The sequence below is a fragment of the Octopus sinensis genome, linkage group LG25 (genome assembly GCF_006345805.1).
Source record: "Octopus sinensis linkage group LG25, ASM634580v1, whole genome shotgun sequence".
Classification (NCBI taxonomy): domain Eukaryota; kingdom Metazoa; phylum Mollusca; class Cephalopoda; order Octopoda; family Octopodidae; genus Octopus; species Octopus sinensis.
This window is the reverse complement of record NC_043021.1, coordinates 11,579,524-11,605,077: the sequence shown is the minus strand read 5'-3', so window position 1 is coordinate 11,605,077 and position 25,554 is coordinate 11,579,524. Positions and strand designations below refer to the sequence as shown.

Here is a 25,554-nt window from a genome sequence, read left to right as displayed (position 1 = left end):
CGAAAGGATGGAAGGCAAAGTCGACCTCGGCGGAATTTGAACTCAGAATGTAACGGCAGACAAAATACCGCTCAGCATTTCGGCTGGCGTGCTAACAGTTCTGCCAGCTCACCGCCTTATAGTGCCTTCTACTATAGCCTCGGGCCAACCAAAGCCTTGTGAGTGGATTTGGTAGAAAGAAGCTGTTGTGTGTGTGTATCTATCTATCTATCTATCTATCTATCTATCTATCTATCTATCTATCTATCTATAGATAGATAGATAGATAGATAGATAGATATATATATATATATATATATATATATATATATATATATATATATATATATATATAGTTAATCCAAACAAGAAAACACAAAAAAAACACAGCAACACAAGGACGTGGAACAAATATAGTATTATTGGACGCTCAGGAAGAAGAGAAGAAGGAGGGTTTAACGTTTCGAGCGGAGCTCTTCATCGGAAACAAAGGAGAAGGAAAGATCCCGAGAAGGGAAGACAGAGGAAAAAAAATTTGCTGGCGGTGCTCACGAGGTCACATACACACATATGTGTGTGTCTTCATGTCTGTGTTTGTCACCCCACCACCTCTAGACAACTGATGCTGGTGTGTTTACATCCCCATAACTTAGTGGTTCAGTAAAAGAGAGCAACAGAATAAATACCAGGCTTTTAGAAAATAAGTACTGGAGTCGATTCATTCGACTAAATTTCTTCAAGGCAGTGACCCATGTGGTTAGGAAGAAAGCTTGTTACCACACAGCCACGCCTGTGCATATGTGTGTGTGTGTGTGAATATATATATATTTATCTATATATATATATAATTTTGGGTTTCTCGCCATAAAGGGTACCTTTATGGTGTATCTTCAGACCCTTAAACCTCTTTAAAATATGGGGAGGGGAAATAGGCTTATGACCTCTTTAAAATATGAGGAGGGGAAATAGGTCTTATGGTCTGAAGATATGCCATAAAGGTACCCTATAAACTGGCCTTCAGTAATAAATATAGACTGCCCTACTTAGTGAGCTTCTCCAGATTTGTTTTACTAAAAAAAAATAATATATATATATCACCGTGATCGACCAGGCTATCAGATGTTGCTACACATCGCTGGTCACAATGCGCTTTGCATTGTTTTAGCCTTCAAATGACACCACCTCGCTGGCTAAGCGAGCAGGCCAACAGAAGAAAGAGTGAGAGAAAGTTGTAGTGAAAGAGTACAGCAGGGATCGCCACCATCCTCTGCCGGAGCCTCGTGGAGCTTTAGGTGTTTTCGCTCAATAAACACTCACAACGCCTGGTCTGGGAATCGAAACTGCGATCCTACGACCGTGAGTCCGCTGCCCTAACCACTGGGCCATTGTGCCTCCACAATATATATATATGAGGCACATCACATGGCCTAGTGGTTAGAGCAGCAGTCAAAGGATCGTGGGTTCAAATCTCGGACCAGGCGATGTGTCTGTTTATAAGTGAAACACCTAAGCTCCACGTGGCTCCGGCAGAAGGTAATGGCAAACCTCTGCTGACTCTTTCGCCACAACTTTCTCTCACTCTTTCCTCCTGCATCTAGCGGCTCACCAGCAACAAACTGGCGTCCCGTCCAGGCAGGGAACCTATACGCCAATGAAACCGAGAAACCAGCCCTTATGAGACAATCATGACTTGAGAAGGAACAGAGAGAGAGAGAGGTATAGTGATGCAAACATGAAAAATAGAACTCAAACTATGAGCATATGTATCACAGCCTTTTGATGTGAAACTAGTTTGGTAAGTGCCAACGCACGAAACTCTCGGCCTTCGATTCACTCTGTTCCTTGGAAAAACAGACGATAAAGGATGATGAGGATTTTTTTATCTTGTCATTTAGATTGCAGCCATGCTGGGGTACTGCCTTGAAGAATTAACTCCAGTATTTTTTTTTTCAAAGTCCAGTGCTTATTCTGTCGATCTCTTTTGCCTAACTGCTAAGTTACAGCAACATAAACACAACCACCAGTTGTCAAGTAGTGGCAGGGAATGCAGGCACAAACACACCTATGTATAGGTCGTTTTGACTGCTTCTTCTAGCATGTAAAAATTACCTGTTAAAGGTAGTTTTCTCTTGTGTGTAAATGTACACTATTTTATATTGAGAATATGTTGTCTATTGACTTTCTATACATGCTAGGCCACTGGTGGTGAAATTTCTAAGAATATTCGCTACCCTATATATATCTAACCTATGTATATATATATATATATATATAATCATCATCATCGTTTAACGTCTGTTTCCCATGCTAGCATGGGTTGGACGGTTTGACCGGGGTCTGGCAGTGTTTCTACAGCTGGATGCCCTTCCTAACGCCAACTACTCCGTGAGTGTAGTGGGTGCTTTTTACATGCCACCAGCCCAGGGGCCAGAGGAGGCTGGCAAACGGTCACGATCGGTTGGTGCTTTTACGTGTCACTGCCACAGACGCCAGTCAGGCGGCGCTGGCATCTGCCACGTTCGGACAGTGCTTTTAACATGCCACCGGCACGAGTATCTATATATATATATACAAAGTGTTCTAAAAGTATCGCCTGATTTTTAATATGAAAACTAATTGTAGATTTTCTAATTAACTTTATTGTATAGAACACTGATGAATAATAACTACAAATGAAACAATGATAACTATGAATGTTATTTTGAACTTGTTAGCGAGTGACTTGATGTTCCTACTCATGAACCTTATGAATATGAAACTGTTAACTGAGACAACAACTTGCCTCCACTGCATTTGAACCACACTGATAGTGATGTCGGACAGCACCAATTTGTTGATTCCAATTCTGTCCAAAAGCCATGTTCCTCGAAGCCTCACCTGCAATAACAATACAATGTACGACAAAATAAAAATCGGGAGAAACTTTCTGGATACCCTGTACATACACACAACAGGCTTCCTTCATACATTTGTTTTTCATTCTGGAATGGGTTGGATGGTTTGACAGGAACTGGCAAGGCCAGGGTCTGCACCAGATTCCATTGTCTGTTGTGGCTTGGTTTCTACAGCTGGATGGCCTTCCTAATGCCAACCACTTTACAGTGTACTGGGTGCTTTTTATGTGGGACCATCGTAAGTGCTTATTATATGTCACATTGGTTTTAGGATATCAATTCTGTTGTGGTGGGCAGGTCTTCTTGAGTACAGCTGTGTGCCACATCTGCATCCTCTGTCGTCTCCTTCATAAAGTTCAGCATTTTGAGATCTACCTTCTTTACTTCATCCCATGTCTTCCTGGGTCTCCCTCTTCCACAGCTTCAATCCACTCCAAGTGATTGGCACTTCTTCATGCAACCGTCCTTCTCCATCCACATCACATAACCAAACCAGTGCAGTCTTCTCTCTCGCACACTGTATATAATTCCTCTTAGGCCTAACTTTTCTCTCATTATGCTAGTGCTCTGTCACACACACACACTCTGACATTGCACATCCAACAGAGCATACCAGCTTCGTTCCTCTCTGGCCTTTTTGCATATCCTCTGTGTTCAGGGCCCATGTCTCACTACCATGAAGCTCTGCAATTCATACAATATTACTTTCACTTGGAGTGAGAGAACTTTGGTTACCAACAGAGGTAAAATCCCTCTGAATTTTCTCTGTTCTATTTTTATTCCAGCAATTACAAAAGTACTGGAATCGATTTGTTCGACTAAATGTCCTAGCATGATCTCAGCTTTTGTTGTTTTACGTTAATGATGCAGCATCTCATAGCCCTGAGATTTCTGTGATGTGATGGATAGCTTTTAGAATGACATTGTAGGGCAAGTGAAGATGTATGGCTCTGTGGTGAGTGCTGGACTCACAATTGTAAGGCAGTGAGTTTGATTCCCGGATTGAGCTGTGTGTTGTGTTCTTGAGCAAGACACTTTATTTCATGTTGTTCCAGTTCACTCAGCTGTAGATATGGGTTGCAATGCCACTGGTGCCAAGCTGTATTGGCCCTTGCCTTTCCCTCGGATAACATCAGTGGCATGGAGAGGAGAGGCTGGCATGTATGGGCAACTACTGGTCTTCCATAAACAACTTTGCCTGGACTTATACCTCAGAGGACACTTTTTAGGTGCAGTCTCATGGTTATTCATGACCAAAGGGGTTCTTAAAATGTATCTACGTATATAGACATACATCTGTGTGTATTTAAGGAGTCTGCTTCACAATTGACCAAAGGGAATCTTTAGTAGGGCAAATGAAAGGAGCCAAATCTGGCTGGTTTGAATTCAAAATAGGTAGAATATTTGGGCCAGATACATCTGTGTCTGGTTTAAATCCTCAAAGGTTAAATACTCAAGGCATGACACTCCTATTGGCTTCATCTGGATTTGTGGGCCCTAGACAAAGTATGATCTGAGCAAGTACTGTTCAGCCCTAGGTCAGACTTGACAGAGTAGACCTTTGTTTAACCCTCTCGTTGCCATATTTATTTTGAGATGCTCTATATTTCTTTCAGTTTTAATTTAAATATAACAAAGAATTTAGTACAATAACTTAATTATCATTCAGCTAGTGTTAGGAACATAAATTGTGACTAAGGTTTGGTGGAAGATTTTAATTTAAAACTTATGAAAACAAGACATTTGTACTCAGTCAGAGCCGGTTTCAGCTGGGTTGGTAACAAAAGGGTTAAAAAATAAAGTGACCTTCTTGAGTCATACGAACTCACAGGGGCTGATTTCTTCGATGAAATGCTGGTCAGTTACAGCATTACTCATTTTTGCCAGCTGAGTGGCCTGGAGTAATGTGAAATGAAGTGTTTTGCTCAAGAACACAATGCGTCAACTGATCCAGGAATGGAAACCACAATCTTACAATCAGGAGTCCAACACCCTAACCACTAAGCTACACACCTCCCAAATCTTTGTTTAACCCCTTAGCATTTAAACCAGCCGCATCTGGCCAAAATATTCTGCCTCTTTTACATTCAAACTGGTCAAATCCAACATCTCACACCTGCTCTACAATGTCATAGTAAAAACAAACAAATCACATCTTTGAAATCTCGAAGCCACAAAATAATGCACGATTAATTCAAGACAGTATGAATAAAAGAGCATTACATTTGGCAGAAGAGTCTGAGTGCTAAAGGGTTTTTTTAATTAGCCAGATCTGGCCTCTCACACTTACCCTACAATGTCCTCCTAAAAATTAAGTTATCCTATCAAAATCTGAAAGCTATGAGATAATGCTTGATTAATTCAAAACAATGTGAATAAATAAGCATTACTTTTGACCAGAGTAATCTGAATGCTAAAGGGTTTAACTGGCCATATCTGGCCTCTCACACCTACCCTACAATGTCATTCTAAAAATCAAAATCACATCATCAAAATCTCAAAGCTACGAGATAATGCATGATTAATTCAAGACAAAGTGAATAAATAAGGGTTATTTTTGACAGAATAATGTGTATGCTAAAGGGTTTAACTGGCCATATCCAACCTCTCACACCTACCCTACAATGACATTTTAGGATAAACAATCACATCTTTGAAATCTTCACGTTACAGGATAATACACAATTAATTCAAAACCTTAGGAATAAACAAGCATTACATTTGACGGAAATCATCAGAATGCTAAAGACTTTAAGATGTTCCAACCATAACCATCATGTCTTTGTCTATTTAGAAATATATCGTCCAACATGTCACATGTATTCTCTTTACAATGGGATGGTGTGATCTGAAGGAGATTTTGGTTGAGAGGCCACCCCGCCTCGTGTCGGAGCTTTCTGTACAAAGCAGCTGTTCCACTCCCCGTCAGATCTGTATTCATTGCTTGGGTGCATCTGATGGTGTTGTGATTTGCATATAGAATTCAGAATCAGCAGATGTTTAGAGCTGGAGTAACTATTAGTGTTCCGTCCGTCCTTCCCACCCTAGAGAGAAGGCATATCGGGGCCTTATTAAGCTGTAGTTTTCTAGGTTTTATACCTTCCTGTGACCTCGTTCAGTTTATAAAGTTGGATCTGGCTGTAATATTCCACCCCCACTCTGCTCTGCTCATCTCCAATTTCCATCCATTAAAAACTCAACCACAAGTGTTATTTAATACATGTAACCTATTTATATGTGCATAAATGTGTATATATGTGTGTTTGTGTATATCTGTGAATATATGTGTATCTGAATATTTGTATCTATGTGCGTATTTGTATATATATATGTCTGTGTATTTGTGTGTATATGTGTATATATGTGTGAATCTGTATATATGTGTATATGTATCTGTATATATATGTATATGTGTATGTGTCTATATATGTGTATATATATATGTATCTGTGTATGTATGTGTATATATATATGTATCTGTGTAATATATGTGTATATATATATGTATCTGTGTATATATGTGTATATATGTATGTATCTGTGTATATATATATATGTATCTGTTGAATATGTGTGTATATATATGTATCTGTTGAATATATGTGTGTATATATATATGTATCTGTGTATATATGTGTGTATATGTATCTGTGTATATATGTGTGAATATGTATCTGTGTATATATGTATCTGTGTATATATGTGTGTGTATATATATATATGTGTGTATATGTATCTGTGTATATTTGTGTATATATATATATATATATATGTATCTGTACATGTGTGTGTGTGTATATGTATCTGTGTATATATGTGTATATATATATATATATATGTATCTGTATATATGTGTGTGTATATGTATCTGTGTGTATATATATAGATATATATCTGTACATGTGTGTGTGCATGTGTGTGTTTCTATATATATGCGTGTTTGTGTGTACATTTATATACACCTCTGTGTGCGAGTATGTGTGTGTATACACACACATTCACATGTATGTAGACATATATGTTCATATGTATATATATACAAACGTGTGTGTGTGTGTACACACATCTATATATATATATATATATATATATATATATATATATTTATATATATATCTTAATGGATTTGTCAATACTAGGTGAAATAGGCAGGAACAAATTGAGATAGCAACCTAGTTTTCTTGTTTTCGGTTGGTTTGCTGCCAGGTTCAATGCTTGAAAAGTGTTACACTTTGCTGTTTCGTCCACCCACTCCCCCCCCCTGCTCCCATTCGCTTGGAAGGCTGAGTTATTATTTGCTCTGATGTCTTGATACGGGCGGGGGGGGGGGGAATATCGTGTGAAGACCCTTCCCACTAACCCCTGCCCCTAAAGAAAACATCTTGAAATTGACAAGAGTTCTTTATCATCTCTTCCTCCATCGTCATCATTATTATTATCACTGCCATGATCGCTATCATCACCGTCGTCATCACTGCCATCTCTACCACCACCACCATCATCATTACCATCTCACCACCATCTACCATCATCACTACCATCACCACCTCCACCATCATCACTACCATCTCCACCACCACCACCATCATCATCACTATCATCTCCATCACCACCCCCATCATCACTACCATCTCCACTATCACCCAACACCATCATCACCACCACTGCCATTGTCAATGCCGTCTCCACCACCATCACTGTCACCACCACGTCCTCCACCATATTCATTAGTACCATTTCTTGTACCGCTTTTATCATCAACATCACAACCACCATCATCATCATGATAGAATAAGTACTAGGGCTACAAAGAATAAGTCCTGGGGTTGATATGCTTGACTAAAGGCAGTGCTCCAGCATGGCCACAGTCAAATGACTGAAACAAGTAAAAGAATATATATATCATCATTTAATGTCCATTTTCTATGCTGACATGGGTTGGATGGTTTGACCGGGGCTGGAGGGTTGCACCTGGCTCCAAAACAGATGCCTGTTTTGGTTTGGTTTCTACAGCTTGATGCCCTTCTTAACCTCAACACTTTACAGAGTGTCCTGGGTGCCTTTTATGTGTCACAAGTCCTGACCTTGACCACGATTTCACTTTGCTTGACATGTCTTAACCCTTTTGTTACCATGTTTCTGTTGAGATACTCTGTGCTTGTTTCAATTGGTTTTAAATATAACAGGAGTCCACTCTGCTGAGTGGTTGGTGTTAGGAAGGGCATCCAGCCGTAAAAATCCTGCCAAAACAGTCACAGAAGTCTGGTGCAGGCTTCTGCTCGGCCAGCTCTTGTGAAACCGTCCCATCCATGCTAGCATGGAAGGTGGACATTAAATGATGATGAAAATAACAAAGAATTTAGTAAAATAACTTATCATTTTTCGATATTATTATCCAGGACACTGCTTGGAATCGAACTCACAATCTTGAGGTAAGTAGCCTGCACTCTTAACCTAGCATATGTGCTGGAAAATATGAAAACTAAAAGCAGCAGCACATGCTAGGACTCAACAACCTTCTAAACAGACTGAGTGCAGATATGAGTAGCATATGGGAACCAGTATTAAGGAAGGATAGCAAAATATTAGATTTATAAGCCCCTAAAATTCACTCCATAATTGCTCACGGGCATATGGCGTAGTGGTTAAGAGTGTGGGCTACTAACCCCAAGATTCTGAGTTCGATTCCAAGCAGTGACCTGAATAATAATAATGATGATGATGGATCTTTACCTTTTGACCTACAGATTAAAAAATAATTTTTTGTAACTAAACACTTTCAAACTTCAGACACTGGTAGAATGTGTCATATAAAACATGTTTTACTCTTAGCATTTCTGAGAAAAACTTATATTTACGAAGTTATTTCACCTTAAAGTTGGCCTATTTCGGTAATTTCAACCAATCAATGATGTGTATTCAGCTGAATAAAATTACTGCCGTTGTTTGTCAGCAAGAACTTCCGGTGGTGTATATTTCGTTTGTCACTGTTATTTATGACAACCCTAACACACTAACCCATAAACCCTAACCCTAAAACCAGTATAAAACACACGAACGATGTCATAAATAACAGTGACAAACGAAAAATACACCACCGATGGTTGTTGTTTACAAACAACAGCAGTAATTTTATTCAACTGAATACACGTCATTGATTGGTTGAAATTACGAGAACTTTAAGGTGAAATATCTTCATAAATATAAGTTTTTCTCAAAAATGCTAAGAGTAAAACATGTTTTATATGACACATTCTACCAGCGTCCGAAGTTTGAAAGTGTTTAGTTAAAGAAAATTATTTTTTAAATCTGTAGGTCAAAAGGTAAAGATCCATAATGATAATAATAATAATATTGAAAAATACCTTAGGAATGAGAACCCGGGTTTGAAATTTCCCCAAGACACCTGATGAAGGCTGGAGGGTATATCAGCTGAAACGTGTTAACAACAAACAAAATGAGGACAAATATCTGTCAAATGTAAATCTTCGTTTAGCATCCGCTTTCCATGCTAGCATGGGTTGGACGGTTCAATTGGGGTCTGTGAAGCCAGAAGGCTGCACCAGGCCCAGTCTGATCTGGCAATGTTTCTACGGCTGGATGCCCTTCCTAACGCCAACCACTCCGTGAGTGTAGTGGGTGCTTTTTACGTGCCAGACGAGGCTGGCAAACGGCCACGATCGGATGGAGCTTTTTACGTGCCACCGGCACAGGGGCCAGGCGAGGCTGGCAACAGCCACAATTGGATGGTGCTTTCTACGTACCATCGGCACAAGACCAGTCGGGGTGGCGCTGGCAACGGCCACGCTCGGATGGTTCTCTTATGTACCACCGGCACTAAATAAAAACATTTGTACTACAGAGGCAGTTTCAGGTGGGTTGGTATCAAAAGGCTTAATCACTTCAAAATGCCACAAGTCTTGGCCACTTGCCATTGCCTCTGTGAGACTCAACAACTGAAAATCATAGTTCACCGCTTCATCCCACATCTTCCTGCGTCTTTCCTTTTGTGTGTGTTCATGTCACCTTCTCTTGCCATTGTGTTACACTTGTAAACCATGCCGGCAATGTCTGTCATTTCCTAGCTTCCTAGCATTGTCTAGTCCTGGGGAAACATTACCTTAATTAGAAACAGGTGAGGGTTTCGCAACGGAAAGAGTATTCTGGCCATAGAAGACCCACCTCAATGAATTCCATCTGGCCCTTGTGAACATGGATAAGTGGCTGTTAATACAATGATGGTGGTGATGATAGTAATCTTTTTTTTACTTTCTGGCGAGGTGGCAGAATCGTTAGCGCATCAGGCAAAATGCTTAGCGACAGTTCTTCTGCCTTTACATTTTGAGTTCAAATTCTGCTGAGGTCAACGTTGCCTTTTATCCTTTCAGGGTCGATAAATTAAGTACCAATGAAAAACTGGGGTTGATGTAATTGTCTCATACCCTCCCCACAAAAGTTTAGCAGAAAGGATTAGTTTTAATTTCTTAAGAGATTAACAAATCATGCAATTGTGTATGAAACATTAGCTAAAGCTTAATCCATTCGAAGGTTTAACACTTTACCAATCAGATTACTTTGTCAAATCTAATGCTTATTTATTCTCATAGCTTTGAATTAATCTCTTTTTATCTCATAGCTTCAAAATTTTCACTAAGTGATTATGATTGTTTATTTTTAGAATGACATTGTAGGGTAGGTGTGAGAAGCTGGATTTGGTCAGTTTCACTCTTTAGCATTTAAACCGGCCTCATCCAGCCCAAATATTCTACCTTTTTAACCCTTTAGCATTCAAATTCTTTCAAATGTACTCACATTGTGTTGAATTAATCATGCATTATCTCGTAGCTTTAAGATTTCAGTGATTGTGGTTGCTTATTTTTTTAATGACTATTGTAAGATAGGTGTGAAAAGCCAGATCTGGATAGTTTGGACATAGAGTAGATTGTCTAGGCCACAACATATTTACAGGATATTTAACCACCTAGCTGACAGTTTTACAAGATGTGTAACTGTTTAGTTCATAGTTCTATAAGGAATACATGCTGCTGGGAGTGGAACTCCAGACCTTATGATTGTAAGCTGAATACTCTAACCACTATGCGCTCCCATGCCAGTGGCACGTAAAAAGCACCATTCAAGCGAGGTTAATGCCAGTACTGCCTGACAGGCCCTCATGCCAATGGCGTGTAAAAAGTACCATTCAAGCGAGGTCGATGCCAGTACCGCCTGACTGGCCCTCATGCCAGTGGCACATAAAAAACACCCACTACACTTGGAGTGGTTGGCGTTAGTAAGGACATCCAGCTGTAGAAACCTTGCCAGAGCAGATTGGAGCCTGGTGCAGCCTCCTGGCTTGCCAATCCTCACTCAAACCATCCAACCCATGCCAGCATGGAAAGCAGACGTTAAACAACAACAATGATGATGATAGTACACCTCAGTTTACTGCTACAATCCATTGACTATTTCCTTATAACTTCTTTAATGATGTACATATTTATTTTTAATACATTCGGATAAATTCCAATCTACCAGAATATGTTAAGAATAAATATGCGAATGATTGGTTTGATTCTCGCTGTTCCCTAAGCACGTGGCAATTTATTATTGGTCAATAGATTTCAGCATGGATCAGCAAACAATTTGTTTGCTGAAGTTATAAACAAGAGCTTTAAACCCTTGTTAGATTCCTTAGTCTGGTTGGGGGGACTTTTACTGCTGAGACACAACAATGTCGAAACACTGGGTGTTCGAGAGTCCCTCATGCTAATAAATAGAGTTTCAACACACATTTGTTGTAGAAGAGAACTTGTTTTCCTGTGACGAAGCATAACAACCAATAGCATATTTACATTCAAATGCATTAAGACTAAAAATTTGCAAATCATTGTTCTGGTTCATGCTGGTCATCATGTGTGTAACATTTTATTTCTTGATTCAATATAATTTATGCCTTTTTTCTCTGAAATATGTTTAGATGTCAATTGTAGGAGTTAAAAAAAAAAAAAAATTCTTTTCTCTAGTTCAGAAAGAAAAATGTATACCTCTTTAACTGTTGAATAGCTTGCTCGTGAATGTCACATTCTTTTTATGCTATTCACAGAATTTGTTACATAAATTTGACAAAAAAACTAAAACTTTTTATGTATTTGTCACCTAACAATACCATAAAACACGTGGCCTAGTGGTTAGGGTATTTGGCTCACGATCATAAAGTCGTGAGTTCAATTCCTGGCAACGCTTTGTGTCCTTGAGCAAGTCACTTTATTTCACATTGCTCCAGTTCACTCAGCTGGCAAAAATAAGTAGTAGCTGTATTTCAAAGGGCCCACCTTGTCACACTCTGTGTCACACCGAATCTCCCTGAGAACTACATTAAGCATACACTTGTCTGTGGAATTCCTCAGCCACTTGCATATTAATTTCACGAGCAGACTGTTCCATTAATCGGGTCAACTGGAACCCTTGTCATCATAATCGATGGAGTGCCATATTTATGTGTGTGTGTGTGTGTATTATATTGTGTATTAACCTAAGAAGCTGTGAATGGTACCAAAATTTTCTACTGGAGTCAAATATAACAAATGACTTCCAATCATTGTTAGCTTCAAGGAAGGCTTTAAGTAATGGATGCATTTCATTTTTTATATTACGCAAATATCAAATACTTATGTCAGATGATTTCAAAATATCACTATTTAGCTTGACTTCATTATTACAACTTATATATAATTTTAAGGTGGTGCTCCAGCATGGCTGCAGTCAAATGACTGAAACAAGTAAAAGAATATATATAATCATCATCATCATCATACATCCACTTTCCATGCTGGCATGGGTTGGACGGTTTGACTGAGGACTGGCAAGCCAGAAGGCTGCACCAGGCTCTTTCTCTCTCTCTCTCTCTCTCTCTCTCTCTCTATATATATATATATATATATATCATCGTTTAATGTACACTTTCCATGCTAGCATGGGTTGGATGATTTGACTGAAGACTTGAGGACTGGTGAACAAGATGGCTGCACCAGGCTCCAATCTGAGCTGGCAGAGAGTCTACATATATATGTGTATATTTATATTTACACACACACATATATATATACACATACACACACACACATATATAGATGCCACATATATACTCACACACACATACACACACATATCGGTGCCACTGTTTGCACCTGGCACCTGTGCTGGTGTCACATAAAAAGCATCCTTCAAACTTTGGGTCTCACAGGAGCAGTGACAAGTGACCAAGACCTTTGGCAATATACTGTGCTTCAGAAGACCTGTCACACAAGTGATATTGTAGTCATGGCCATGCCAGTGTTTCCATGACTGGCACCCATGCTGGTGGCACTTAAGAAGCACCCGCTACACTTTCCAAGTGATTGGCCTTAAGAAGGGCATCCAGCTGTAGAAACCATGCCAAATGAGATTGAAACCTGGCACAGCTCCCCAGCTTATCAGTTTTCAGTCAAGCCATCCAATCCATACCAGCATGGAAAACGGATGTTAAATGATGACTAATAACCCGGTGTAGAACTCAATACATGCATGCTTCTCAATGAAGTGTCACTCAAGTACAGAATGCTAGTAAGAAAAGTGGAACAACAAAGGTACAAACAATCGTCTTATGAACTTCGGGGCTCTGCTGAAGCTCTAAGGGGTTACTCAGATGCTCGACTATGAGTCCACTGCATTATATAATGGAAACAGCTGTAAGCTAATGGAGCTTATAAGATAGTTGATAATTGTTCCTTCTTCCTTCTCGAGCCATGCCAGGCTCATAAGGGCCGGTTTCCCGGTTTCAGTGGCATAGAAATTCCCCACCTGGGACAGGACACCGGTCTGTCGCAGGATTACTCATTTTTGCCAGCTGAGTGGACTGGAGCAACGTGAAATGAAGTATTTTGCTCAAGAACACAAATGAATTGCCCGGTCCAGGAATCGAAACCACAACCTTACGATCATGAGTTCAACACCTTAACCACTAAGCCATTCCTTTGTCATCTCTCTTCTTATGTATACCACACACACACACACACACACAGGTAGGAAATGTAACAGAAATTAGTGCTGGCTATAATTTCTATAGAATACCTGTAGAGATAACTTTAAGTGACGTAAGGCGCACTGCTAACACAGTAGAACATGGTTATTGACTTATAAAAACGTTTAATATATTTTATAGGGAGAGACGTGTCTGCCAATGTTTAACTGGTGCCTTATTTATTGAACCCCTCTCTCTTCCCATGAGGGTGATTGGTGGAAGTAATCTCTGTGGGATTTGAGGGCTGAGAGCCAGAACAAATATGGTAACATGTTCGGTCCAGTGCTCTGATGATTGCCAATTCTCTGCCATTGTCTATTCCATTATTCCGGTGTTGAAGAAAGGATGTGGGGAGAGGGAAGTGTGTGTGATGTGAATATATATATATGTGTTTATATATGTGCCTGCACATATATGTGTAATATGTTCATGTATGTGTGTTTGCATGTATATATGTGTGCATATATATGGATATGTGTATGTGTGTGCATGTATATGCATATATGTGTGTGTGTGTGCATATGTATGTGTATGTGTGTGCATGTATATGCATATATGTGTGTGTGTGTGTGCATATGTATGTGTATGTTTGTGTATGTATATGTATGTGTGTGAATATGTGTATATGTACATATGAACATGTGTGTGTGTGTATATATATATATATATATAATATATATATATATATATATCTATATATATATATATATATATACACACACACACACACACAATCAAAGATACTTAAACACACACACACACACATATATATATAGTTAATCCAAACATGAAAACAAAGAGAAAACACAACAACACGAGGATGTGGAACAAGTATAGTGTTATTGGCCGCTAAGGAAAGAAGGAGGATTTAATGTTTCGAGCGGAGCTCTTCGTCAGAAACATATTGAATATATATGCATATGCACACACACATGTATACACTTACATACACATACTCTCTCTCTATATATATGTATACATACATATGTTCACCTATTTGTTTTTGTATTTACACACACACACATATCTGGTGTCCCGCATATAAAAACCTCTTTTATACTGCATTAACGTTGAATGTTCTGTTACAGGACATTCTCTGTGTGTATGTGTACGAGAACACTTTTAATACATGTTTTGTAGTTTGTCAATTAGTTAGCATTACTACTACTACTACTACTACTACTACTGTTGCTGCTGTTGTTACTACTATTCCTGCAGACCCTGCCATTAAGATCTGATCGTTTTAGTGTTTACTCTGTGCACACACATACACACACACATTCTATCTGTCTCTCTCTATCTTTCCCTCCCTCTCTCTTTCCTCATTTCTCTTTCTTGCTCTCTCTTTTTCTCTGTCTTTTTCTCTCTCTCTTTCTCTCTCTCCTTTTCTCTCTCTCTTTTTTTCTCTCTCTCTCCTTTTCTCTCTCTCTCCTTTTCTCTCTCTCTTTTTTTCTCTCTCTCTTTTTCTCTCTTTCTCTCTCTTTCTCTCTCTTTCCCTCTCTTTCTTTCTCTTTCTCCTTTTCTCTCTTTCTCTCTCGTTTATCATGTTTTAATGTGTTTCCCTCTCTCTCTCTCTTCAGTTGCCATCAGTGTATGTAGCAGATAAGAGGACCCACTGCAAGCATCAATAATCAAGAGCAGAATCCACCTCACACCACCACCACCTCTACCATCATCGTCATCATCGTCAGCCATTTACTGCTGTAAACAACAACATCAACACTACTACTACTACTACTACTACTACTGCTACTTTTTGAAGTAATCTTTCTCTTTATATATTTACCTATTTCTGTGGAAGATTAATGTTTGAGCACGTGTGCGTATAAAGAATAAAGGTGGATCAATCAGGCAAGAACCTGTTCCCTTTTGAATCAGGACCAGATTAAAGGGACAGATAAGAATTAAATTAACCCACCCCCCTGCCAGCTAACCAACAAAAATATAAGACCCAAAAAAATAAATATAGATAACCCCCCCTAAAGCCACAATAATCTCAAAAGGCCTTTTCTACTCAGGCCTTCACCACCACCAACACCATCATCACCACTGGCAGCAGCAGCAGCAACAGTGTTAATTAATGCTGCTGTTTGTGTAATTTGTAAGCCTTGATGCAAGAAGTCTGTCTATCAGGACCCTCTAGACCCTAAATATCCCCCAGACTAAGACCTGACCCTGTCACGAATCTTAACAAATATTTGGGTATTGCTGAGTAATAAAAGGACCCTGCTGATCCAATTTTTGAGTAAGGGTTTTTTTCTCCCTAACTTATTCTCCCATCATTGTCCAATTCTTCCTTATCTTTTTCCTGTTTGTCCTGACCGGAACCTATGAAGTTGTTGATGTTGTTAACGTCATCACATAGCTAATTCAATTATTGATTTTTCTGACCTGTGTTCTCCCTCCCTCTCTCTCTCTCTCTTTCTCTCTCTCTCTCTGGACCTGTCTTGCTTTAAAAAAAAAAAAATAATAATAATAATAAAAATAATAGAATTTGAACACTGAGCAGCCAGAGCCGGCTATCTGTGCTATTATTAGAACAATAAATAACAACAACAACAATTACTTCAGCAGTGAGATTGTCAACAATAACAACAACAGCATTAGCATCAGCAGCAACGCTCTTGCTCCACCTTGCCTGTCCCACCTCTAAAAAGGAAAGTAAACGAAACGAAAGAAACGATATTAAAAAGAATTGGACGAGGAATTCACAGAAAAAAAAACACAGAACAAATAAATAAAATCATTTAGTTAAAAAAAAAATTTGATTGGAGACAAGAAGAGGAAGCGGAATAAAAACAAAAATAATAGTTTTTTTTTTCTGAAGTCAATCAGAAGAGAAGCAAGAACAATAATTAATACCAGAGAATAGTAGTTGTCGTTGTCGTCGTTGTCATCACCATCACCACCATCATTGGCATCATCATCATTGACGTTGTTCTTGGTCGCTACAGCAACAGAAACCTCAGCAATGTGAAGAAAGAAACAAGGACAAAGAAACCGACCAGCTGCCACATCGATAATAATAATAAGAATATTATTAATAATAATAATAATAACGATAACAACAACCAAATAACAGCAACAATAACAATTGCAACCACAAGAAGCTGGCTCCAGCTTGGCATGGCTGACAAAACTGGAGCCATCGTAGGTGATTAGTGGTGGCAGTTGTTTAGTCTTTCTGCATCTTCCTCGGCCCTTACATCCGTTTCAAACACAAACTGGTACCACCAGCAATTCATTCAGCTTTGCCTTGCAAGGATTAAGTTGATATTATAGTAATAATAATAATAACATTATTATTATTATTACTATTAATATTAGCAAGTAGTAGTAGTATTTATAATCAATTTTTCTTAAAAATAAATCCTGGAGATAAAGTTTAATAATACCCTCACATGTCCAGAGGAAATATTAGAATCACAGCGGAGGTCTGTGCCGATTGCTCGGCCCCTGGTAAGTAAACCTTTTTATCATATTTTTTTGTTTGCTTTGTTTCAGTCACTGGACTACTGCCATGCTGGGGCACTGCCTCAAAAGGTTTAGTTGAAAAAAATAATTGATCCCTGTACTTATTGATTTTTTTTAATGTCTGGTATTTATTTTATTGGTCTCTTTTGCCCTGCTAAGGTATAAGGATGTAAACAAACCAATACCAGTTGCTAGGTGTTTGTGTAGTGGTAATAAGTGTTAACATGCGCGCACACACATATACATGCTCATACCTTTGCCTCATCCTTTTGTGATTGATAAATTAAGTACCAGTAAAACACTGGGGTTGATGTAATCAACTAGTCCCCTCCCCTAAAATTTCAGGCCTTGTGCCTTTAGTAGAAAGGATTATTATTATTAATTATTATTAAGGTGGTAAGCTGGCGAAATCATTAGCGCATCAGAAAAACTGTTTAGTGGCATTTCTGTCGAGTTTACATTCTGAGTTCAAACACTGCTGAGGTCAACTTTGCCTTTGATCCTTTGGGGGTTGATAAAATAAGTACCAATTGAACACTGTAATTGATTTACCCACTCCCACTCCCCTCAAATTGCTGGCCTTGTGCCAAATTTGAAACCATTATTATTATTATTATTATTATTATTATTACCTCCGCCTTTAGCGAAGGCAGGGATATTGTTTTCAGTCGTGTTTGTTTGTTTGTTTGTCTGTCTGTGGACAAGATATCTCAAGAACCGCTGGATGGATCCGGATGAAACTTTCAGGGATGTTTGGCCTTATGACTGGCACGAGCTGATTAGATTTTTGGACAAGGATTCTGGATTATTTTTCCGGATTTTTTACTTAATTTTTGAGAGCGGTTGGATTCATTTTTAGTATTCTCATTTGTGAGAGCAGTCGAGTTTATTTCAGATATTCTCATTTTAAAAACCACCTCTGGTTGATCGTTAAGAGGACATTGGTGTTGCCTTGGCAGAAGTTTGCACTCTCTGAGTGCCCCTGTTATTATTATGTTTATATCCAATATCCAGCTGAATTGGTTGTTGTATGGAGGGCAACAAGTGCTGTTAGTAATTAGCCAAGTTAATTAATCTCAGTTTTAAGAGATTTAGGATTAAGTATATTTCAGGTGGTTAGCACTGCTAAGGAGGTGGGGTATGGAGTCTGTAAGCTCTTACTTCAGTTTACTGGTGGTTGAAGGCGGTGAGCTGGCAGAAACGTTAGCATGCCGGGCGAAATGCTTAGCGGTATTTCGTCTGCGTTACGTTGTGAGTTCAAATTCCGCCGAGGTCGACTTTGCCTTTCATCCTTTCGGGGTCAATAAATAAAGTACCAGTTACGCACTGGGGTTGATGTAATCGACTTAATACCTATGTCTGTCCTTGTTTGTCCCCTCTGTGTTTAGCCCCTTGTGGGTAATAAAGAAATAGGTGGTTGAAGGTACGGTGTGTTAGTCTGTGGCCTCATTTTGACAACTGGGTAATGCTATTAGAAAAAAAGGCATGAATGTCTCAACAACTCTTCTGTCTGATGCATTTCTCTCTCTCTCTCTCTTTGCACAGTCAGTAGTGTTGGTCACCTGTTAAGCTCCAACTTGAGTTTAGAGGTGGTTTATGGTATAGTATGGTTGGTCAGTCACCTGGTTTGGACACCTAACTGGCAGTGCTCAAAAAAAAAGGCATGAATGCCTTGACAACACTTTGACATGTTTTCTCTCTCCCTTGCTGGACTATCATTGGCGTTAGTCACCTGTTCACTGTTAAGCATTTAAACTGGCCATATCCAGCCAAAATACTCTACCTGTTTTATGTTCAAACTGGCCAGATCCAGCTTCTCATACCTACCCTGTAATGCCAGTCGCAGAATAGAAAATCTCATCGTTGAAGTCTCAAAGCTACAAGATAATGCATGATTAATTCAAAACAATTTGAATAAATTAGTATTACTCTTTACTCTTTTTACTCTTTTACTTGTTTCAGTCATTTGACTGTGGCCATGCTGGAGCACCGCCTTTATTCTATTGGTGTCTTTTGCCGAACTGCTAAGTTACGGAGTCGTAAACACACCAAGCAATGCTGGGGGGACAAACACAGACACACAAACATATACACACACATATATATATACATATATACGACAGGCTTCTTTCAGTTTCCGTCTACCAAATCCACTCACAAGGCATTGGTCGGCCCGGGGCTATAGTAGAAGACACTTGCCCAAGATGCCACGCAGTGGGACTGAACCCGGAACCATGTGGTTGGTTAGCAAGCTACTTACCAGACAGCCACTCCTGCGCCTATTACTATTGACAAAGTATTCTGAATGCTAAAGGGTTTCACTAGCCAGATCTGGCCTCTCACACCTACTCTCTTACTCTTTTCAGTCATTTGACTGAGGCCATGCTGGAGCACCGCCTTTAGTCGATCGAGCAAATCGACCCCAGGACTTATTCTTTGTAAGCCCAGTACTTATTCTATCGGTCACTTTTGCCGAACTGCTAAGTTACGGGGGCGTAAATACACTAGCATCGGTTGTCAAGCGATGTTGGGGGGACAAACACACACACATATATATATACGACGAGCTTCTTTCAGTTTCCGTCTACCAAATCCACTCTCAAGGCTTTGGTTGGCCCGAGGCTATCTCAGACACACCTTCTCTCTCTCTCTCTCACTGAATAATCAGTGACGTTGGTTGCTTGTTTTTATTTGTTTTTAATCACAGCGACTTGAAAGTATATGGCTTCTGCATTTAAAGGTGTCTTGCTATAGAGTGGACAAGAAGAGTCCTTGGAGACAATTGGTGGTGGTTGTGGTAGGAGTCACAGGCATTCCAACTGCGACCATCCCATCAATATTCACACAGTGTATTCATTACTACATCAGAACATTTCCTTGTTCAAAGCTTAATATAGAAAGTGATTTGGTTGCTGTTTCTAGCAGCAGAAGAGTCCTTGTAGACAATTGTTGGTGGTTGTGGTGGAAGTCACAGACATTCCGACTGTGACCATCCCATCAATATTCACACACTGTATCCAGGACTATATCAGAACATTTCCTTGTAGAATGCTTAATATAGAAAATGATTTGGTTGCTGTTTCTAGCAACAGAAGAGTCCTTGTAGACAATTGTTGGTGGTTGTGGTGGGAGTCACTGTTGTTTAGCTGCAGATCAGCTTTATTGAAGCATACTTATGAAAAGACATTCTAACTGCGACCATCCCATCCATATTTACACACTGCATCTAGGATTGTATTGTTTCCTTTTACAGAGTTTAATATAGAAAGTGATTTGGTTACTGTTTCTAGGAGTCGATCGAACAGCAGCTTATAGGTTCACTTACTGGTATTGATTAGTGGATTGATCTGCTATTGATTATTAACGTCTGGCAGTGCTTAATGTAGCCAGTCCGGTCAGTCATAATAGTGTAGGATAATGGAGAATCTCTGCAGATTCTGGGATGGTGAGGAGTCCTGTGACCTCTGAGGGTGTTGGTGAGGAGTCCTTGTGGGCTTTGGTGGTGGGGAGTCCTTGTGGTCTCTGATTGCAGCAGAGAATCCCTGTGGCCCCTGGTGATGGCGGGGAGTCCCCTGGCCCCTGGTGATGGTGGGGAGTCCCCTGGCCCCTGATGTTGGCAGGGAGTTCCTGTGGCCCCTGGTGATGGCGGGGGAGTTCCTGTGACCCTTGGTGATGGCAGGGAGTCTCTGTGGTCCCTGGTGATGGTGGGGGAGTTCCTGTGACCCTTGGTGATGGCAGGGAGTCCCTGTGGCCCTTGGTGATGGCAGGGAATCCCTGTGGCCCCTGATGATGGCAGGGAGTCCCTGTGGCCCCTGTTGATAGCAGAGAATCCTTTTGGTTCCTAGTAGTGGCGGGGAGTACCTGTGGCCACTGATGGCAGCTGCAAGGAATGCCTGTGGGCCCTGGTGGTGGCAGGAAGTCCTTGTGCTATACTACAGTACAGTAATACTGATCTCGTCACAACAGTAAGATGTGATTTGAGGAAAATTTAACAACTATTTCTAACAGGTCAAACAACCACATTGAAGCTCCTTCATTGGTTTTGAAAGGTCATGGCTGTGTTTCTCAATCATTTTTTTTTTTTACCTATGGACCCCTTTGATTCCTGTTTTACTCAGAGTACTGACAATTCAGCACATGTAATATATGTAATTCTCTTTGTATTTTCTATCTTTACTCGTTTTTAAATAAATAATTGAAATTTTTCCCCTATTTTTTTTTTTCATCCCAAACATAACCTCTACCTCAGTTCAACAAGATACCCTGCACTGAATTGCCTATGTGCCAAATTGCCTATGTGCCGAATTACCTATGCCCCGAATTGCCTATGCGCCAAATTGTCATGTCACGTTTTACTCAGATGGACCCTCTGAGCCAATCGATGTTTAAAAAAAATCCTGCCGTATTTTTAGAATTAAATATTATCAGGAATTGTATAAAAAAATTGTTAAAATATTTCGTGTATTCTACAAGTATAAGCAGTTTATTCATCTTCATCCTTTAATGTCCGTTTTCCATGCTGGCATGGGTTGGACAGTTTGACCAAAGCTGGGAAGCTACACTAGGTTCCAGTCTGATTTGGTTTCTACAGCTGGATGCTCTTTCTAATGCCAACCACTTTACAGTGCGTACTGGGTGCTTTTAATGTGCCACAGGCACTTTTACGTGGCACCAACACGAGTGCTTATTAGCTGGCACTGGCATGAGCGCTTTTTGGTGTTTGTGTGTGTGTATTTGTATGCGTGTGTGTTTGTGTGTGTGTGTATATATATATATATATATGTGTGTGTGTGTGTATTTGTATGCATGTGTGTTTGTGTATATATAAATATATAGATATATACATACATACACACACAGAGCAAGAATTTTGATAGCCAGACTTCTCAATGAAGAATTATAGAACTCCAGTTTGCTAACCCCCACCAGCACCCCACCCCACCATTCTCCTCACCTTCTCCTTCCTTCTCCCTCCCCACCCCTTACATTCTTTCCTTCTCCTATATGCCCCACCACCACCACCTCCACACACACATGCACACTTCTAAAGTTATTCTATCAATTCCATAATTCCAACTCGAATTTCAAAATATCTCTCTCAATAGCGCTGACAGTACAAAATAATCACAAAATTGGAATTAAAACAAAAAACAAAAAAAATAAATAATTAAAAGAAAACAAATAAATGAGAAAGTCTAAGATTCTTTATCAGCATTTCCTTTGCTTCTGTTTCTGCCCTGCTAAAGTTAAGACTTACCACCTGCTCCAAGAGATTTCTTTGATTCTAAATGTAGAGCATACTACCACCACCACCACCACCACCACCACCACTACTACTAATGATGGTGATGATAATGTTTCTGCTATAGGCACAAGGTCTGAAACTTTGAGGGAGGGGGCTAGTTGATTACATTGACCCCCAGTGCACACCTGGTACTTATTTCAGTGACTCCAAAAGGATAAAAACCAAAATTGCCCTCAGTGGAATTTGAACTCAGAATGTAAGGATGGACGAAATACTGCTAAGTGTTTTGCCCGGTGTGCTAAGGATTCTGCCAGCTCACTGCCTTAATAATAATAATAATAATAATATTAGTAATCCTTTCTACTGTAGGCAGGCACAAGGACTGAAATTTTGAGGGAGGGGGTAGCCTATGTCTTGCAAGTGAGTTTGGTTGACAGAAAGTGTGTGTGTGTATGTATTTGTTCTCCTCCCCCCCCCAGCACTGCTTTGCAACCTGTGTTGGTTTATTGACATCTCTGTATCTACAGCTGTTCACCGAAAAAAAAAAAGAAGAAACTGCTAGAATAAGTACCAGACTTGAGAAAAAAAAAAAGAACAAAAGCGAAAAGTACTGGACTTGGTTTGTTTGACTGAATTCTTCAAGGTTGTGCTCCAACATGGCCACAGTCTAATGACTGAGAAAATGAAAATAAAAGTATTCTTGGTATTGGTAAAAATTTTCGTGGATTTAACTTCCCTTTACTCTGTTTCCCAGACTTGATTTAAATTTAGCAGGAACCAAATATTGGGAATCATTAAAACTTATCCTAATTATCGTTATTAATGTAATTACAATAATCTATTGTACTTGTTATTATCATCATCATAACTGTCATCACCACCACCACCACCACCACCACCACCACCACCACCACCATCTTCATCTTCACCACTGTCATCATCATCATCATCATCAGGTCAATGGATTCGGAGAATTATCAGTGTCAAATGACATTCCTTGTTGTGTTTTTAGATTGGGACTTCACAGTTCTGAGTTCCTGTCTTTCATCTTTCCAGGGGGTTGGGAGAGGGGTGGTGGTGGATGTCAACGAAATAAAGTCCCGGGGTCGATTTGCTCAACTAAAGGCGGTGCTCCAGCATGGCCGCAGTTAAATGACTGAAACAAGTAAAAGAGTACTAGTCAAATACAACAGGTTGATACAGTCAGCTGTCCATCATTTTAACCCTTTGCCTGTCCAAAGCACTAACGTCTATGCTTGTTTTCCCACTTTTAATTAGCCCTCATTTCATACATCACCATCATCATCATCATCACCACCATTTAATGTCAGTTTTCTATGCTGGCATGTGTTGGACAGTTTGATGGCTGGTAAAGGTGGCGAGCTGGCAGAAACGTTAGCACGACGGGCGATATGCTTAGCGGTATTTTGTCTGCAGTTACGTTCTGAGTTCAAATTCCACCGAGGTCGACTTTGCCTTTCATCCTTTCAGGGTCGATAAGTACCAGTTATGCACTGGGGTCGATGTAATTGACTTAATCCCTTTGTCTGTCCTTGTTTGCCCCCTCTATGTTTAGCCCCTTGTGGGGTCTACAGCTAGTATTTTAAGGATCCCTGAAAGAATTTTGCTTCGGGTATATTTATTGCAGGAAACGTCGAGGTGTCCTTCTCTAATGTTTTGCACAGTTTGACATGTTTTTGGCCACTGAAACGTGTTCTCTCACGGAGTTCTTTTGTGAACCTAAACAAGGCGCAGGGGTAAGGATGAAGTATGGTAAGACACTTGCTTCCCAACCACATGGTTCTTGGTTCAGTGCCACTGCCTGGCACCTTGAGCAAGTGTCTTCTGCTATAGCTACGGGCTGACCAAATCCTTGTGAGTAGATTTGGTAGATGGAAACTGAAAGAACCTCATTGTGTGTTTGTGTGTGTATGTATATATATATATATATATATATATATATATACACACACACACACACACACACACATGTATGTATATATTTATGTGTACATGTCTTTCTGTCTGTTTGCCCCCCCCATCACTGCTCGACACTGTTGGTGTGTTTACATCCCCATAACTTAATGGTTCAGCAAAAGAGTCCAATAGAATAAGTACTAGGCTTACAAAGAATAAGTCCAGTGGGTGGGGTGGGGGTCGATTTCTTCAACTAAAAACCACCTTCGAGGCAGTGCTCCAGCATGGCCGCAGTCATATGACTGAAACTAGTAACAGAATAAAAAGCTAAACCCATTGATATCAGAATAAACAATCTTTACTGAGTTTATGAGGAAGAGGTATTGGCTCTTGGTTACATCTCTCGTCACTTTTGACAGTTCTCGGGTTCCCTCTATTTCCTTCACAGGATGAGAGACAAAAACATAAAAGAGTGCCAAAATACCTTACCGGGTGTTAAGGTTACACATACTGGTGGTGGGAGGATGGTGTTGCTACTGTAAACCCTCTGGGTATTGTTGATGTTGATGATGATGGTGGTGGTTAGAGGGAGTAAGATATGGAACAGTGTGTGGATTGAGCTCTATCTGCGACGATTTCATCTCAATCGAAGGAGAAGGGGCTTTCTCCATGCGGATCCGTGGAATAAGCTGCCGGACGAGATAGTGAAGATGCCGACAACCGCTCGGTTCAAAGCCTCTCTTGACCAGAAATGGCCTGAACTCTTTGCATGAACACCACCCTGTATATAACTCCATGTCCCCCTACATGGCCTTGCTTTTTGCTTTGTGAGCCAAAAAATTAACTTAACTTATATAATGAGATTGGCTGAGAAGAAAAGACTTGGTCTGTAAAAGATGGACGGGAGTAGGTAGTTAGCTGTCAGAGCACCTGTGAAAATAAAATTCCTTTCAAGTGTTTAGAAAGGACCCCTCCCTCTCCCTTCC

The 25,554-nt window shown here is 39.9% G+C and overlaps 1 protein-coding gene across 6 annotated transcripts in view; it reads left to right on the top strand.

Moving 5' to 3' along the window:
• The window catches only part of LOC115224238 (ARF GTPase-activating protein GIT1), a 125,176-nt gene that overhangs the window by 8,167 nt on the left and 91,455 nt on the right, over positions 1-25,554 (top strand). For all 6 annotated transcript variants that reach the window (XM_036513222.1, XM_029795032.2, XM_029795033.2 and 3 more), the window contains exon 2: positions 15,513-17,391. In XM_036513222.1, the coding sequence (XP_036369115.1) occupies positions 17,334-17,391 (58 nt within the window). In that variant the 5' untranslated portion in view covers positions 15,513-17,333. The remainder of the gene's footprint in view (positions 1-15,512; positions 17,392-25,554) is intronic.